The 17,348-nt window shown below is 42.3% G+C and overlaps 1 protein-coding gene across 1 annotated transcript in view; it reads left to right on the top strand.

Moving 5' to 3' along the window:
- LOC138200256 (neuronal PAS domain-containing protein 3) overlaps window positions 1-17,348 on the top strand; it is a 268,641-nt gene that overhangs the window by 219,937 nt on the left and 31,356 nt on the right. Inside the window, 1 exon segment of the mRNA XM_069152828.1 lies at window positions 5,418-5,598. Coding sequence (XP_069008929.1) covers window positions 5,418-5,598 — 181 coding nt within the window.

The raw sequence follows: 17,348 nt of genomic DNA on the forward strand, positions 1-17,348 counted from the left end.
TTAGCTAATGTTTAATGCTGTAATTAATTCTGAACCCTGCGAGCCAACATCAATTTATTTGATTAGTACTTTGCAAAGTCACACAGAGGTTTTATACTGTATTGAGGTGTGTGTCCACACGGGTGTGTGTGTGTATGGCTTTAAAATTTTATCCATATTAATTAAAGTGCGATACAGAGAGTGAGAATGTAATTAATGGGAATTCAACGCTTCAGTTTTCATGTCTTTTATTTGTTTTTTAGTTTTCCAGGACTTTAATTGTTCCTTTCACTATAAAACAGTTTTATTTCTGATATTTGGAGCTTGGACATTTATTTGATGTTGGTATAAAGTATGCACTTAAGTAAATAAAGCACAGGGACTTCATTATGTCGCAGTAAAGAAGGTTAGGTTTACTTTGTAATTCATGAGAAAGGGTGACAACTTGGTCATGGTACGAGCTGAGCCCCTCACACACTGGATGACCACGGTGGAGTCTTTTTAAGGCTGTCACCATATCAGATTTTCACTACACAATTATTGTGGCACATAGAGTTCACAAAACCGATATTATCACAGTATCTATTTTTAAAAAATCGAGCAAAATAGGAACAATATTGACCCTCATCATTACGTGTTCATTGTGTATTTTGTCTCTTTTTTTGGCAAATGAATTACACTCCTAAAATGATAGTTTTTTTTTTATGTACAAGTGGAGAGTTTGTAACCATAACTGCTGTGTGTATGAAAAGTACAATTAATCTACTTTATAGTGAAATGACATCCAGATGAGCTGTTAAACTAAAGATCAAACACCTTTAGCTAATATTAATCCCTGACTCGGTCTCTAAATAACCAGGAGAGAGAAATCTCTGTCAAATCCAATGCTAGCATAGCTGAGCTTTAATAACACAAATAAAACCTTATTTTGACAACTCCTGTTTCAGGATTGTCCCCTTTTTGTCCAAGAAATTTCCACACTGGCAAGCTCACTCTTTTTGGGTGCGGGTACAGTGTCTCGCTCTCACCTGTCATCTCCTCTGACTTAATTTTTTTGCAGCACTCGTTGCCAAACAACACACACCGCAGTAGCGGTTGCAATTTAGCCGACCGCAGTGTCGTCTTCTTCTGTTTTTTAGTTTAATGGTGGCAAAACCATCACCTACTAGGTTGAAGAGTATGTTGGAGTTACAATTTAATCATAGGTCTATTATTAGCATGATATTATTATTTAAAATTCTTATTCTTATTCTTATTATTCTTTCTTTTTTTTGTTTGTTATATCCCATTATATACATGAGTTTGACCGTATTGTAGGATCCATGACTCTTATCCTCAGCGTGCACCATTGTTTCCTATTTTAAATGGTTACAAACAGTGACTACTAGTCACTCTGCAGTAATTACAGCTGACAGCAGCCTCTTCCATCACGCACACACACACACACACACACACACACACACACACACACACACACACACACACACGTCCACGTCCTGAAATATGGAGAAGAGACTGATAAGAGAGGAAGGACGCATGCAAACACACACACTTTGATTTTTGCACGAACACACTCGCTTTACATTTGGTTAGATTCACAAAAACTCACTGTGTGACCGTTTAGACACGGTTATCACCAACACTCTTATTGTCTTCAGTCACTTGATGTCCTTGTCCGGGAGGACGAGCGAAGCAGATAACGCCAGCATCTCTTGTGTTTTAATAAGTTTTATCTGAAGACCCTGAACAGACAAACAACGTCAAAACTCCAACTGAGCCTGACGGGAGTGTTGAATTTTTCACATGGAGGTCATCATGGCGCTGAAAACATCACTCAGCTTGTTTTAGCAGCAGACAGAAGCAGAGAGTTTACTGCTTAAATTATCCTCACTCTTACTCCTTTATTAGTCGTTCTCTGGGTGGCAGCATACTTTTTGCCATTTCGTTATGTAATCCTAATTGTTCCTTTACCTTTGCCAAGTCCTACCTGCCCAAATACAAATGACCTGAACCAGCTTTGATGCAGGGAAACTGCTATATTTGAACATATTTCTTATATCCAATCACTTCTAATAATACCAAATGGGCAGGTTGGCAACAGTAGTTGGAGTTCTCTGGCTAAACTTTGGCTCCAAGCAGCTATTCTAACCCTCTTTCTGGAGCGATGTTGGCTGAACGTGATGCATTATGGGACATTTGAACAAACATAAATGCCCGTTTTGTCTCATAGTTGACCCACCTCAATCTCAGCCAAATGTAATGTCCCAAATTTCCCCTCTTCTCTCATTTAAGTGAGTAAATCTTGGTAGAAATCTGTGACCCAGACCCCCTCCAGACACAAAGCTTAAAAACATATTTGTCCTTCCAACATCTTCACAAGTGTCTTAACACTGGAAACTTCGTTAGTACTCTGGATCCACTGTCTGCTGTCCCATATTGACAAAAGAGTCGGGGGAGGAGGAATGGTGGGTGGGGGGGGGCACATTATAATGGTATTAAATCACTTGGCCAACCTTTGAGTAAAAGGCTGGAAGGATAACATGATGCATTGTGGTCGCGGTTGCCAAGGTTTCCAGCTGATTAAAAAACTCAGGTCACCATACATCTTCCGCACGTGTTTTGGTGAACAGAAACTGGCACAAAGCGTGTGTGCGTTACATCAGAGTCACTTTTATCTGCCAAGAAAACGTATTGCAGTTTGTCACGGTGGCGCCGACGCAGGAACTAACAGACAGATGTGTCCTTTCACGTGATGGGCCAATGGACATGGAGCAAATTTGGCATTGCAGAAATTTGCAAGTGAAGTTGTGTGTGATCTTTGTGCAGTGGTTTCAAGGAAATAAGTTGTTTAATGTTGGAAACATCTGGCTTCTGTTTCGTCAGCTCGGTCGCTCGAACAGTGTTTGGTGTTGAATTATGTTCTTGATGCTCGTTTAAACACGCTTTTGTCACTTCATTTGCTCAAAGTTTCCCATTTCCAGCACTTGACATGACATTAAAGATGCTAATGGCGGCTAGCTAACAGCATACATTGATTCTCTGTGTGCTGTTGTGAGCTCTTCAATTTACCTCAAAGAAAGTTTTTTATCTCCTTTTTCTTCCATATTTCCACATAAAATTTGCCAAACTATTCCTCTCTCTCTCTTACGATGTCACATTTTAGGTCCTACTTCAGAATTTTTGATTTTCAAGCCACTCAATAGCCAGTAATTAGCTTCATTAGCTTTAAGTCATTAACTAACTTCAACTGGCACTTCAACAGTTTTTACATGTAACGGCATTTGATCAGATTTTCCTTTTTCAACAGGCAGGTGGACAGCTTTCAAATGTTGCATTTCAATTGATATTTTGATCTTTTGTCAGTGCTTGTAAACCGACTAACATTTTTCATCTGCTTATAGTGCAGTCTTCAGCGCTTTTACTAAAAAGTCACAACTTTTACTGCTTTCTTTGAACTGCCTTCATTTTGAACTCGGGTCATTAAAATTGCCTGGCTACGCAGACTGTCGCCCACTGCTTCAATTTTCTTTGCTGCCATTTCCGAGTTTAAGCGTGTTTGTCCCACCCCTCCTTCACTGTGATTGGATGGCTGTTGATAGTAACGAATGCCGTGTTAATATTTCTCAGCTCTCGGTGACTGGAAAAGAATAAACAGTCAGCACCACGTCAAGCGTTCATTAAAACTATTTTAAAGTTGCAGCGGTGGCAGAGTGTCGGCCGTTTTCGCCGCATGCTTATTGGTTAAAATTAATCCGAAATCTACGCCCAGTAGGATGGAAACTGCAAATTCCCTAAAGAGGGGGACCAGACCAATATTAATGGAGTGAAATTGGGTTCTGGTTCACACCCCGCTAATGACACCTCAAGATCAATTTTCACTCGCATTTAAATGATTTCGCTTCCTTTCATCATATTCATTGAACGTGTTCCATCACCTCAACTAAAAGTTGCATCTAAGCTCACCCGTATGCCTAAAACCGACAGACACAGTTCTCCGGTAATGTGTTATTTCCCAGTCTACTGTATGATAATTATGTTGAAGTGTTGCTGAATGTCTAATTTCTTCTCTGCATTGTTCCCTCTGTGTAATTAGCTCCACCAGTGACTTTATGTAAAATAGTTCTGCCAAGTTTTAATTGATTAAAAGTCGCTGTGTTATTGCAGGGAAGAACAATGTAGATCCAATTAGCACTGTAACGTGTAAACATGAACACTAACTCCCATGATGCACCGGGGTCTGCGCGCCTTTTTTATTTGTGTGTGTGTGTGTGTGTGTGTGTGTGTGTGTGTGTGTGTGTGTGTGTGTGTGTGTAATTCAGCGATCAGCCTCATTTCTTAATCATCACTTTCTGCTCCAGATGAGACTTTATGAGGGGACTAAATTGCCTTAAAGGGATTTCTTATTAAAGGGATTACACCCATGTAATCCCCTTTGTCCCAGTGGACCCCCAAAAACCTGAAGACACACATACACACACACACACAAACACTCATACATAACCAGATTAGTATGTGCAAGTAAATTTGCACAATGTTTTTGACATGCTACAAATGAAAACCGTAAATAACTGCGCACAACCAGCACATGACGCCGTGGAAAACTGTAATCGTGTGTGTGTGCGTGTGTGTGTGCGTGCGCATTACACAAAAAGTGTTTGTGTTTATTTATAACCTTGACATGAATCTGTTTGTGCATGGTGTGTGTGTGTGTGTGTGTGTGTGTGTGTGTGTGTGTGTGTGTGTGTGTGTGTGTGTGTGTGTGTGTGTGTGTTTTCTTTTGAAAGTGTGTGTACATGCGAAATGTGTGTGTAGCGTAACGCCGCCGTTTTGGCGCCGCTCCCTCGTCTCATCCCCAATTAACGAAGACAAATCCGCTTCTATCGCCGCTAATGAGAGTCTTTAAGGTGAAGGGACTCTGTATTTATTTAATAAGAAGAAGCTTATTTATTCCATTTCCATAAGAAAGACAAAAACGCGGCTGATTCTCCACGGCTGCAGAGGGACGGATTAGAGGAGGAGGAAGAGCCGGATAGAAGGGAGGGTGGAGGTGTTGGAGGAGGAGCAGAACAAGTTGTTTGTGTGTTTACATCCCTGTTAGCTTCTGGATCATAACAGTAGCTCGTCTTCCTGTGGTCCACGTTAATGTATTTGGAGCACTTCGGGGATAGAAAAGTACACCTGATGTATAAAATTTTTTTTTTTTTAAATATCATAACTCAAAGCATATCTGCGTGATGTCTCCTTTTGCAGAATTGGCAAGAAAAAAATATAAAATACTTTTCCAAAACTAACAATCTAACGGAATTTATCTCCAAAATAAAATTCCCCAGGCAGCTTCTTCTGTAATTTGTGGGACACGACACCAAGGAAGGAGGATGAGAAATAAAATGGATCAGAGGACTCGTAACATCTCTCAACTCTTGTGTTTATTCCTGCAGGTGGAGCTGACTGGCAGCAGCGCGTTTGACTACATTCACCCCGGCGATCACGTGGAGACGGCGGAGCAGCTCGGCATGAAGCTTCCCCCGGGCCGAGGGATGTCCCTGTCGCAGGGAGCCGTCAACGAAGACGGGGCGTCCTCGGCGTCGTCATCGTCGCACTCCGAGACCCCCGAACCAGGTCAGTGACAGAACTTTGATAAAGTCTCTCCTTCAATTTTAGAGTCCGTTGACTGCCTTCGAGGAACTCAAAAGAGAAGACTTTGACTGACACCTCATGACTTTATATGGACGTTTGACTCCGAATGACTTGATATCTTCCTCAAATCAACTCTTCGTTTTCCTTTTAACGCGCGCGTGTACAATACGGAGACAAAAGCAGTAAAAGGTGAAGCTGTTCAAGGTGTTGACATGAAAGGAAATAGAAGTGGCGCCATAAGTTCAAACGGCATTCAGGAGCACTGAGGTAATATGTTGGTTGTAATGTAGGTGATAAACTGAGCTGGAAACTGGAGTGGAATCTCTGAAAGTCTCATGTTCAGGTCGGGATGTGTTACCGAGAGGCAGCAGTCGGTTCTTGTTGGATGTTGGAGAAAATGGGAAGGTGTGAAGACCCGAGTGACTTTGACAAAGTAGCTCGAAACAACGCCACATTAGATGATGTTCCACTACGGGTTGGTCTGAATGTTTTAGTGTGTACCGGCACTAAATGTAGTTGGAACACATTGCGATTAGGTAATGCAAGGCGTGTGAGGAACTGAAGGAGTGACTTACCCTCACAATGCATTCATGCCCCTTTTCTCTTTACCCTTATAGTATTCTTCGTAAGAAACCGTCAACATCTAAATGTCTTGAAAGGGGACCTTTTAGACTGTCAAAATTGTCGGATGTTCATATTAAATGTGGCTAAAAAAATATTTTTAAATGAATGAAAACAAATTCTGAACTCTTGGTTTTGCAACGAGCTGACTCATCACATCTTTTCATATCATCATCATCTGCTGCCAGCAGAATGGTTTCCCTCCTGTTTCCAGTTTGCGTGATAAGCTAAGCTAACCGACTTCACCAGATATCAGAGTGGTATTAATCTGTTTATCAAACTGTTGCTATTTAAAAAAAATAAATAAAAAATCTACGTAAATCAAGATATTTTCGGTCCCACCCCTGTTTCTCCGGCATCTCTAACCTTGTAAAGCCATCACAGCTGTAAACTGGGGGAAGGACACATTCCTCATTTGGATTCTTTGTCTCGTCGCCTCTCGTTCCTCCATCCATCCCTCCATTCTCTCCTGTGCCACATGTTCGAGACTTTTTTTTTACCTTCCCAACGCTTTTCATTGCTCTCTCTCTCTCCCTCTCTCTCTCTCTCTTTATCCCTCTCTCGCTCTCATGCTGATGATAATTTAAGTATTAGGGGAAAATCCATTTATAAATTAAACAAAATGACTTGATATCCATCGAGTCCCTTAGTTCATCAGCCTGTTCAAACAAGGAGTTGAAGATTGGCTTCGCGGCGGCCGGGGTCTTCGGAGACGGCACGGTAATTAGATCTGCCGTGGATTTTTCTTGGCTGATTGGTGCTGGTGATGGGTGTGTGTGGGGGGGGGGGGAGGGCTTTAAATTAATTGGAGTTCCACATTTGAGTTTTTTTGGTTCTTTTTTTCTTTTCTTTTTTTTGTCTTTGACTTTCTGCAAACCGACGCCTCCCCGCGCACCAACACGGAGATGGATGGAGAAATGCGGTCGTCAATGTCCGTTCGTCTTGAGACTCTGAAACATGGATGGGTGTTTCCCGGTGCTAATTCGCCCTGAAGATAGAGAGGCATGAAGGCGCTGAAGAAGAAAGGGGAGGGGAGGTGGGGGGGATGGGTGTGATAATGGTTTATGTGAATTTATCTGGGATTCCCAAAGTTAATTTGACTACGGAGAGAAAAAGAGCAAAAGAGAGAAAAACGGGGGAAGGAATGAGGACAAAGGTGTTTGTTCTCCCGCGTTAATTTGCCTAGAGAGGATGGGAGGAAAGGAAGAAGAGGCAGGGGATGTAGGGACATGTTTGAATGTGCATGAGTGCTTAGCAATGTTAATTTGTCCAAAGAAAGACGGAGGGGGAAAAAAAGGAGGGAGAGAGGTTTTTCAGGCAGACATGTATGAATGTGAAAGATCCCCAATGGTAATTTGACCAGAGAGAGAGAGGAAGAGGGAGGATTAGGATTCATGTATGTGTTATTTAATGTTAATTTGCCTGGAGAGACGGGAAGAGGAGGAGGAGGAGGAAGAAGGGCCACCGGGGCCGGTATGAATTTGTATGTGTTTTCCCAGGAGGGGTGCGGGGCTTATTTCAGGTGTCCAGGGTAACGATCCTGCTCATCTCTCCCTCAGACGATGTAAAGAGAGAGTTTTTTAGTGTTTCAGCTGTTCGATGGACGCATGGTTTCTCCCGGTTGATCAGAAATACCGAGAAATACCGGAGCGTCGGTTATTGCTTGTTGTATTTCTGGATGATTCTCCAGTTGAAGGTGGCAAACGTCCTGGACTGCACTCAAGTTCTCCAACATGACAAAACGCCCACTCACAGCGTGTTTCAACACGATCATTTCTCCCCACGTATTCCCCCGGGTTTGATTCCTCGCGACTTCTGTCTGTTTCCCAAAAATGTTCACGTACAAGTGGTCACAAAAACGCGTGTAACCCAGGTACCGCTGTTGACAAAGAGACATATCTTGGAAAATGTACTCGTGAAGGTTATTGCTTCCTCCTGCTCCGTGTGCATCACTGTGCCTGGTCGACATGTACAACAGAAGCAGAACTCTTTGATGGCTCCTCGTACATGATTATCTGTCAATCTACGATCTGACTGGAGCTCCTCACCGACCACTGAGAACTCATCTCAGTTACGATTCACTTCCTTCCTCAATAAATGCATTTCAAATCCAATTTGTAAACAATAAAATACTGAGCTATTAATATGCAGCGCTTCTATAGGCTACTTTTGCACTGAACTTAATGTATCAGTTCGAACTGTCCACAGTATCTCAATCAGGAGGAACAGGATTTCCTTGTTAAATATGCGTGATCCTTAAAATCTATAATTTTAATCGAAAAAGTGCAGCTGTTTTCCCCATTTGTTGAGATGAACATCACAGATGAAGAAGTCAAAATACTTAACGTCCATCATCTGATGAAGAATCTGATGTTTGAGTTCACTGTTGCACATCCTTGCACCGGCGTGGTGGATTCAGTTTACATATACGGTGTCTACCACATCTAACATGTGTACAGGGTTACAGTTGTTTCTATTTTTTTCCTTTTTTCTCTGACTGCATACTTTTCCGTCTTTGCCATTACACCCACCGTCTCCTCCACTCCACGTGATGAGTAATGCGTTTCCACCAGCGCCTTCGTCATTAGTTTCCGGTCCAGTCGATACCTGTCGAACACCACGCCTGCCGACGTGTCCAGTTGAGCTGTTCCATTTGTTTACATCCCCTACTCCTCCTCCTCTTCCTCCTCGAGGCGTCTTTCTTTCCTTCGTCCTCCCTCACCGGCATTCCTCCGTTCATCACCTGCCGCTTCTTCCTCCTTCTCTTCCTTCTCGGTGCACCGGGGGAGTCGCCGATCGATCGCTGCTGACTTTGTGAAGTTTTCCACTGCGGGCCCGGCTGCATCCCTCCTTATATGCTTAATGGTTAGCGAGGTGATTTTATGGCTCTTTCTTTTTTTGTTTTATCCGGAGGACCGTCATTTACTGGATTGGATTGTGTAATTTCAGTCTCGAAAAAAATAAAAAATTTCAGTTTTCAGATTAAATTGCAGATTAAACCAACAGTGTGTTCGTTAAATACAAGACAGACGGATTTGACCCACCTACAGCTTGCCGTCCTTTTCGATAAACCCCGCCCGCATTTACACGAGCCGAAAGTTGCTTCGCTTCCACGTAAAGTTCAGCCGTCTCAATTTTAGAAAGAAGTTATTAACTGGCCTCCCCTCGTTGGCTGCTCTGTTGTAATATATCAGAAAGTTGACCCCATCCTTTTAATTACAGTCACGCTCATAAAGTATTGAAATTGGAGTTAAAACACGGGACGACCTTGGAGGAGAGCGCTTTCCTTTGAAGCTGAAACGCTCCTTTCAACACCCTCTTGCAGTTAAAGAGAGTCATCCTTAAAAGCGCATGACGCAATTTGACTAATATCAGTCAAACTGAGGCGGAGAGGCTGGATGTCTCTATCAGCGCTGAAGGGTGAGTGGTTGAAAATTATTACTCGTAAGTGTAATTCAGAGTCTGACTGAGGAGGAGAAACTCTCCACGCAGCTCTTATTTTTCTGTCTCTTCACTGTCTTCATTACGTGTCATCAGATGAGGGTCACGGTGGTGTTTACCATGGAACTGGCTGTTGACTTTGACCTTTAACACCTTGTCTAGAGGGGACTGATGATGGAGGAAACTGATGGACGTTTGTCTGACTAAAAGCTTTGTCAAGGTTTGGTTGCAGTAATGCTTTCAGTTTTCCAAATTATGGTATTTATAATCAAGGTATTCTGACAATAGAGTTTTGTTGGTGGTTAAAAATTGCAAACAAAAAGTGCAACTAAGTGGGTGTTTGACCTGAGATCCACTAAATGACATAATGAGATGAGATGAGCGAACAAGCGAAAGCCTCACCGCAGGCTGAGGTTGTCGTAACAATAAAAGGTTTCAGATGAAGTATGACAGGAACAGGTAAGAGTCTTCAATTTCAGCAAAAATTGAGTGTCTTCGCATACAAATATGAACATTATGATCCCACGTCAAACTTTTATTAGTCACTTAAACTCCCCGTCATCCTGATTGCCGAAGAGGCTCACAATTCAGCTTGCTAGCAAGTGGGTAATAATGCAGGAAATGACAGAGGAGAAAATTGAGCAGCCGCTGGGAGCAGCAACGTTTACCTCAGTTTTATTATTAAATTACGAAGAAAAATGATGCGACTAAAATGACAACATATTAACTAACAATCCGCAGAATAATTAACTTCCCTGGCCGGTGCCGTTTCTGAAAACGTCATCAAATACGTCATCACATCGTTAACGAGCTTTCAGAAAATTCCAGCATCCAAAATAATGAGTACCACAAGAGGGCAGCGTTCATACGGACTCATACGGATTGTGTTGTATACTGCAAAAACAAAAAGAACTTTAATATTGAGTCATACAGCTAACAATTCAACACCAAATCCACTGTTGTGGGAGATAAAAAACTGTTTTTGTTGTTGGCATGTTCAAAATGTTTCAAACTGAACAATCGGATTTGACACTTGATCACATTATTCTTGTGATATTTGAATATAAGTTTGCTTGTTTGTCTCAGCGGCTCGATTCCCTACAGCTCATCAGCGCAGCGCTTTGTCTTGAAGGACAGAGGATCCTTAAACGCATCACCAGGAGATTTCGGTCCTGTTTTTTCTTTTTGGATGTTTGCTTCTCGGTAAAAAAAACTAAAAAAAACTAAAATCTCTGATGTCAAAGGGATATTTGAAGAGGGCAAGAATAAAAAAGGAAAAAAAAAACAAAAAAAAACTCCCCTCCTCAAAACTGCATGACCACACAATGATGACACCTTTAACAGAAAAATGACAGTGGAAATTACACATTTTTACATTTCTCATTTCCTTTTTTGCTTTTATGATCCAAACTCCAGCCTTGTTCTTTGCTGCTCTAATGAGCTGTTTTGCCTTCAGGCTTCGATACAGTTCAGAACAGCCATGTACAGTATGTTGATATTTGCAATAACATTGTGCGCTTAAATTCCAATATATTTACATCAGGAAAATCATGAAAAAAAAAATTCTCTTTTTAACTTTTTACTAAACTTTGACTGCGATATTTGACTTCAAGGAGAAACCAGAATTTGCGGTGGTTTTTGCCTTCGAACCACCTGCCTTCTGTCTTCGCTGGCTTTCATTCACATTCACACCACCAAACATATAAGCTTGCACTTAATTGCGTATTTATTTCAATTTTCTCTCATCAGAGGGCAGAGAATTAGTTAGAAAAACACCTCAATTTCAAAGTCCTTCTGGAAGAAACGGCAATTCTGCCCTCCAGGAAAACACCATAAGTTCTCCATTATTAGCTCCTTGTGGTCTAATTGTCCGCGCCGTCGCCTTATTTCAACATCATAAGTCTTTGATTATTGTTGCTAATTACACTATTAGCACAATGGAGGGGAATAATTCGTCATAATCGCTCACATTTATCATAATTATCCAAGTTTACAGTCACCTACGTTTAATGTCATTTAGAGCGGCCATTGGCGGCGGATGCAGCCCAAGGACGAACTCGCTGAGGGTGTGTGTGTGTGTGTGTGTGCGTGTGTGCACGCGTGCGTGTGCGTGCGTGTGCGTGTGTGTGTGTGTGTGTGTGTGTGTGTTTGTGCGTGTGCGTGTGCGCGTGTGTGTTCGGCGGAGAAGCGTGTTTGTATTTGCATTTGAAATGTCACTTGGACTCCAGGACAGGAGGCAAAGGTCAAATCTGGAGGGATATTTACACTCTTGATATCTTGTAGTACACGCTCCAGTTGTCTTTCACCTCTTTCTCTGATCCTTCTGTCATCAAATCATTTTGTTGTTATTTCTTAAAATTTGAATTCAATAAGTTTAGTTTGTAATCTGAAGGCTAGCATCTTTTCCAGCTTCAGTTTTTTTTTAAATATTTTATGCACTGTGTCATTTCGCACTGAACAGCTAACAATTTTATAAAAAAGATTTGCTGATTTGATGCGGTTGCCGTCCTGTTTCAGATGTTTTTGTCTTGTCCAAAGCATTTACATGAGTGCAGACCGATCCTCATATCTGTAAAACAAAACATGCATGAGGATCCATGATCCAAACACGTGCTTTCTGATAAATAGGATCACAGTGTTCTCCCTAAAATCAACGCACATCCACGAGGAACAAGAGACTTGGAATTTGAAGTCTGCTGTTGCATGAAACTGCACAACGTGTAAGAAACCGCAAACAGGATGTGCAGTGACAAACAGTGTAGAAGTTTAGACAGAAGGCCGTTCAACAGAGGAAGCCTGTTTTAGGTGTTTTTGACGTTTATCAGTCGCCGGATCAATGCAACGGACAGAGTAGACATTGCATCGAAAGCACCCAGAGACATCTCCGTCAGATACACATCACCCCGCGTGGCCATTGAGAGCTTATTGTTCGCAAACAATAATTAAGTTCATTGCAGAACTGTACTCCTTTTATCTCGAAGAAGACCAACAGTCAGTCGGGACAGTCGCTATATGTGGAGCCTCGACTGCACCGAAGTGTTTTCTCAAAGTGCGAAAACATAAAGACGTTCTGTCTGCTAACTGATTTCTACACAGCAGATCCTCTGAACTCCACACTCAGTGGGCGAATTAGTCACAATGGATTCAGCGAAAGAGCTCGAATTAATTAAATCAGTGTCACAAGTGTTGTTGTTTTGTGTTTTTTAAAGAAAAGCAATAAAACCACTTGAGGCAAACAAAGAACTTTTCAGAGACGGAGGATTATTACTAAAGCAAAATTATCCATTTGGTTAAGTTTTATTAAACCGCCGCCTGCTCGGCACCCGCGCCAAATGGAATCTTTAGTGTACACAATGGCCAATCACAAGCCATTATTATTCAAGTTTTCTAATTAGGCTTCTTAACGAGGACAGGGCTGTTTACAATGGAAACCGGAGCTGTTCAGATAACGACAGCAGAGGACAGGACAGCGCCGGACGGCAAATAAAGCGCTCCTCTCCGCTATCTGTCTGTCACAGCGGCGATAACACAGGAACTCTTCAAGGTCCAAGGCTCAACTTTTAATTTGCGGAGAGGCAGGATGTGTGTGTGTGTGTGTGTGTGTGTGTGTGTGTGTGTGTGTGTGTGTGTGTGTGTGTGTTAGACAGAGAGAAAGAGTGAGAGAAAAACTAAGTTTAAAGAGGATGCTGTGTTACACATGATGAGCAGGTGTGTCTGTCCTGAAGGTGTGAAATGAAGATGATGCGTTCAAGTTTAAACATGACATAGGAGCACCAGGATAAGAGAGGACAAAGAAATAAAAGGAAAGAAGAAGGAGGGAAAGAAAGGAAGGATAAAAAAGGATAAGTAAAACTTTGATGCACGGGAGAATAAAAGAAATGGAGACAGAAAGAAAAAAAAATGAGGCGAGGGAATGTTAGTAAGAAAAACAATGGAAATAAGGATGAGAAATTAAAAAAAAGTCAGAGGAAAAGATCAAGAAAACAGTAAAGAGAACTCAAGGAAAGGCAGATAAACGTTCAACAGCTTCATGATGGAGAGAAAGAAAAGAAAGAAACAGATTATCAATGTCTTCAGGGCTGAACTGCTGCTTGTTGACAGCACAGCAGGAAAAAGTCGAAGGTCACAGCTTTATTACACACAGACACCGTCTCTCCATCACCTCAGAGGACATCACATTGACTTAATCATTTCCCAGAAACTTAAGCGTAACCTTAACCTAACTTTGAGCCATAAGACTTAAAGACGTACGTTGTCCTCACAATGACTGTAAGCACCAATGTGTCCCTACGACATGAGTGATACAAGCACACAAGCAGTGGAACATATGAGTCAACTGTTCCTGTTGCACACAGAACGCGCTGCAGCATGTGCACGGAGCAGAGTGAGGCAGGAATCTTCATGAGGAAGTCTTCTGACTTCCATCTCTGGATCAACATCAGCACCAAAGTTATACACGTTTTTGTGACCTCTGCAATTCAACCAATCGGGCCTGAAAGTTGAGCAGAGACGGAGGGAGTCGACTCAGCGGGGAGGGAGTCGACTCAGCGGGGAGGGAGCGACGATTTTCTTGCCGAGAAATTTGCCCCTTTTTTATAAACTCCTTGTAAGCGGGGAATGTTGTCGCATCAGAGAACACCGACGGACCATCAAACCAAAGTTCAGGATGATCGGACCTCATGTTTTTCCCTCAGACGCCTCAGAGCGTCACAGCAGAACTCGGTGTTGACAGTCCGACCTTCGGGAACGAGTTCATGGTGCACAACCATGCGAACGTCAAAGGAAACCCGCCTGTTTCGCTGCTGATGCGACGCGCCGTCTTCGATCTTGAATGTGAGCGAGAACTCGCGCAGCCACACAAGTTTCAGCACAAATACAGAAATGATGAGGTTTTTCAACATCTTACTTAAATGTCATGTAAAAAAAGTAGACGTAGAAAAAACAAAACAAAGTCTAAAAATCTGTGAAATCTTGAATGAAGTTCCACACGTGACCTACAACAGATCTTTTCACACTCCTATCTAGATAAGAGCTGGAGGCTGACCTTCTCCAAACCATCTGTAGAAAATAGTTATCATGTAGAATAATGTGTGCTCCATCTGATCAGAGACAATAAGACGTAGTCTGTGTTCATCAGGAGCCCGAGCAGCTCTTCACAGACGTGTTTGTAAAACCAGTTAACAGCTCGATGAACACGGCCGCCGCATCTATTCCTCCTCACGCCTTCCTCTGATTACGGATGCTAATCTCTTCAGTTCATCCATCTGTCCCTCTCTTTGCCGCCGCCTGGATTCAATTACACCAACCGCACTCCTCGCTCTGTTGTCCTCGCCCTTTCTGTTTTCTTCTGCTTCCTCATCCTGTTCTACTTCTTGTGTTTTTGTGAGGGGTTTTTCTTTTTTCTTTTTTTTCTGCATCTCTTTCTTGTTTGGAAGTCTTTTATCTGGGGACGCCGCTCTCGTCTGGCCAAACAAGAACAGAGGGACGAGGCGAGAGAGCGAGAGAGAGAGAGAGGGAGAAATTATAAGAGAGAGAATAAATGACAGAAGGACTCAGTGACACAAAGGAGGAGAGAGAAGAGAGAGTTACGGAGAAGAAAAACTTATTTAACACAGAGAGACGGCGAGTTGGAGTGGAGAAAAAACAGCGAGGGACGTCGGTGCAAATTTGACCAAGATGCTTTACTGTTTGCAAGCATTTAGCATGTAGCATGCATAGCATAGTATATGAGCAATATTCCCATGCTGCTTGTGAAACTGAGTTACCATCGCACTTCACCTAACTGGTAAACAACAAGAGAAAACAAACAAAATGGTCAAAATCGAAGCAGCACTGGCAATGAAAGTCTGAATTTTAGTCAAACTGCAAACAAACAAAAAATCCTTTCTTAGATTTCCTTAGAGCCCATAGACTATAAAAGTGGACGTAGCTTCCGGCTCTAAAAGATAAGGCCGGTGCGAAAGTGCCTTAAGGTGTAATACCACCAAGTGTCACAAGAGGTTGGCTTCAAACAGACTACGGCTCCATAGACTCCTATTCAATTTCTCTCGTGAAATTCAAGGTTAATACATTTTTTCCAAAAGTTATCTCGGTGTTTTGATGTTGTTAGCTAAAGTCACTTGTTCTGATTATTTATTTATTTTAGCGGCCCATCTGAAAATAATCCCGTCATTAATTAGAAAATAAGCTTCAAAAAGCTGTGGGTTTTTTTTTTGGGGGGGGGGGGGGTCTGTTTGATTGACAGGCATGTGGTGTAGTCAGGTTACAGCTATCGGTGGGCGAGACGTAGATCAAGTCAGATCCCCCCCCCCACCCCCCACCCTCCCCAGTAGCTCCTCCCCCAGCTCACCCAAATATGGTCGCTACCGGCTCCAAACCGCTCCGAACTAGCAAGATGGCGATGGCCAAACTCCAAACTCGAGGCTTCGCAAACTAACGGGTGACGTCACTGCTGGAAGTAAGCCAAGGTAGCTCAGAGAGGAGGAGACAAATTAAAGAAACGTCGGGTGTTTGTGGAAACAAGGTCTTAAGCTGGACAGCTAGCGGGGCGACCCAAACGCCTCAGAGTCACATGAACTCAAAAACTTGAACAGATAAATGGACACGGACATGATGTGAGGAAGAGAGAGACGCAGCGTCCTGTTGTGTTTGTGTAAAAGCCGACGCGGAGCGGAGAGCGTTATAAGCCGATGGATCCGGTGTTTGTCCTGCGGCCGAGCTGTTTTCAGTGTAAATGCCACACGGGGAGCCGCCGGACGCTGCAGTCAGGCGACCGCGCTCTCTTCGGGAAATCTGAAATTTGTTGTGGTTGTTTACATTTGTTTTTGTTTATTTTCTCTGGTGTGACTGGGACTAGCAGCTGTCGATCGAGCTGCCTCACATCTGCATGTTTCCCACCGGACACGGGAACCTGTGTGTGACACGCTGACAGTGTGTAGGTCTGCTTTGTTTTTAGTACATCTTTTAATAATTGTCTTTTCATTTGTGTTCTATTATTTCTTTTGTGTCACTTTTTATTTATGTTTTTCATTTTCAGATAAGTTTTATAATTAATTTTTTTTTTTTTGCTTTGTCCTCTTTTAGGTTTTATCTTTGTACCTTTTCAGGCTTGATTTGTTTTCCCCAATTATTTTGTTCTTTTAACACAATTTCTCATTTTATTTTTATGTTCATGTGTAACTGACGTTTTACTGTTGATTGTTTTTTGTTTTTTATTATTATTTTCTGTCTGTATACGTTAATTGTTTTTTTGTCTTTATTTTGTGTTGTTTTTTTTCTATTCAGTTTCTCACTTTCTCAGTCGCTTTTATAGCAACAGGATTTGACGTACAGATGCAGATACATCGGTAATATATTTTCTGAGTATTCGAGCGTCTTTTAGGTTTCGGCACAACATAAAGTCTGTCATCAGAGACTTTGTGCGGATGTTTGCGTACTTCAAATTTGTTGCGACCACGCGGACTTGGTGGCGCAGCCACCCGCCTTTCATGGGCTCTAACTGGAAACCGAAATAGACGTTGGATTTGAAGAGAGGCTGTGCGAGGATGAAATCGCTCAGATTTTGGTGATACGTCTTCCTGTAGTGGAACATTTTCTCTAAGATGACTCCTGAAAGTACGACAAAACGCAAATACCCAAATAGTCCCAGTGTGCGAACGAGCAAATTCAGG

The sequence above is a fragment of the Embiotoca jacksoni genome, unplaced genomic scaffold (genome assembly GCF_022577435.1).
Source record: "Embiotoca jacksoni isolate LCO1_2020_lvr unplaced genomic scaffold, fEmbJac1.0.p SCAF_18, whole genome shotgun sequence".
Taxonomy (NCBI): domain Eukaryota; kingdom Metazoa; phylum Chordata; class Actinopteri; family Embiotocidae; genus Embiotoca; species Embiotoca jacksoni.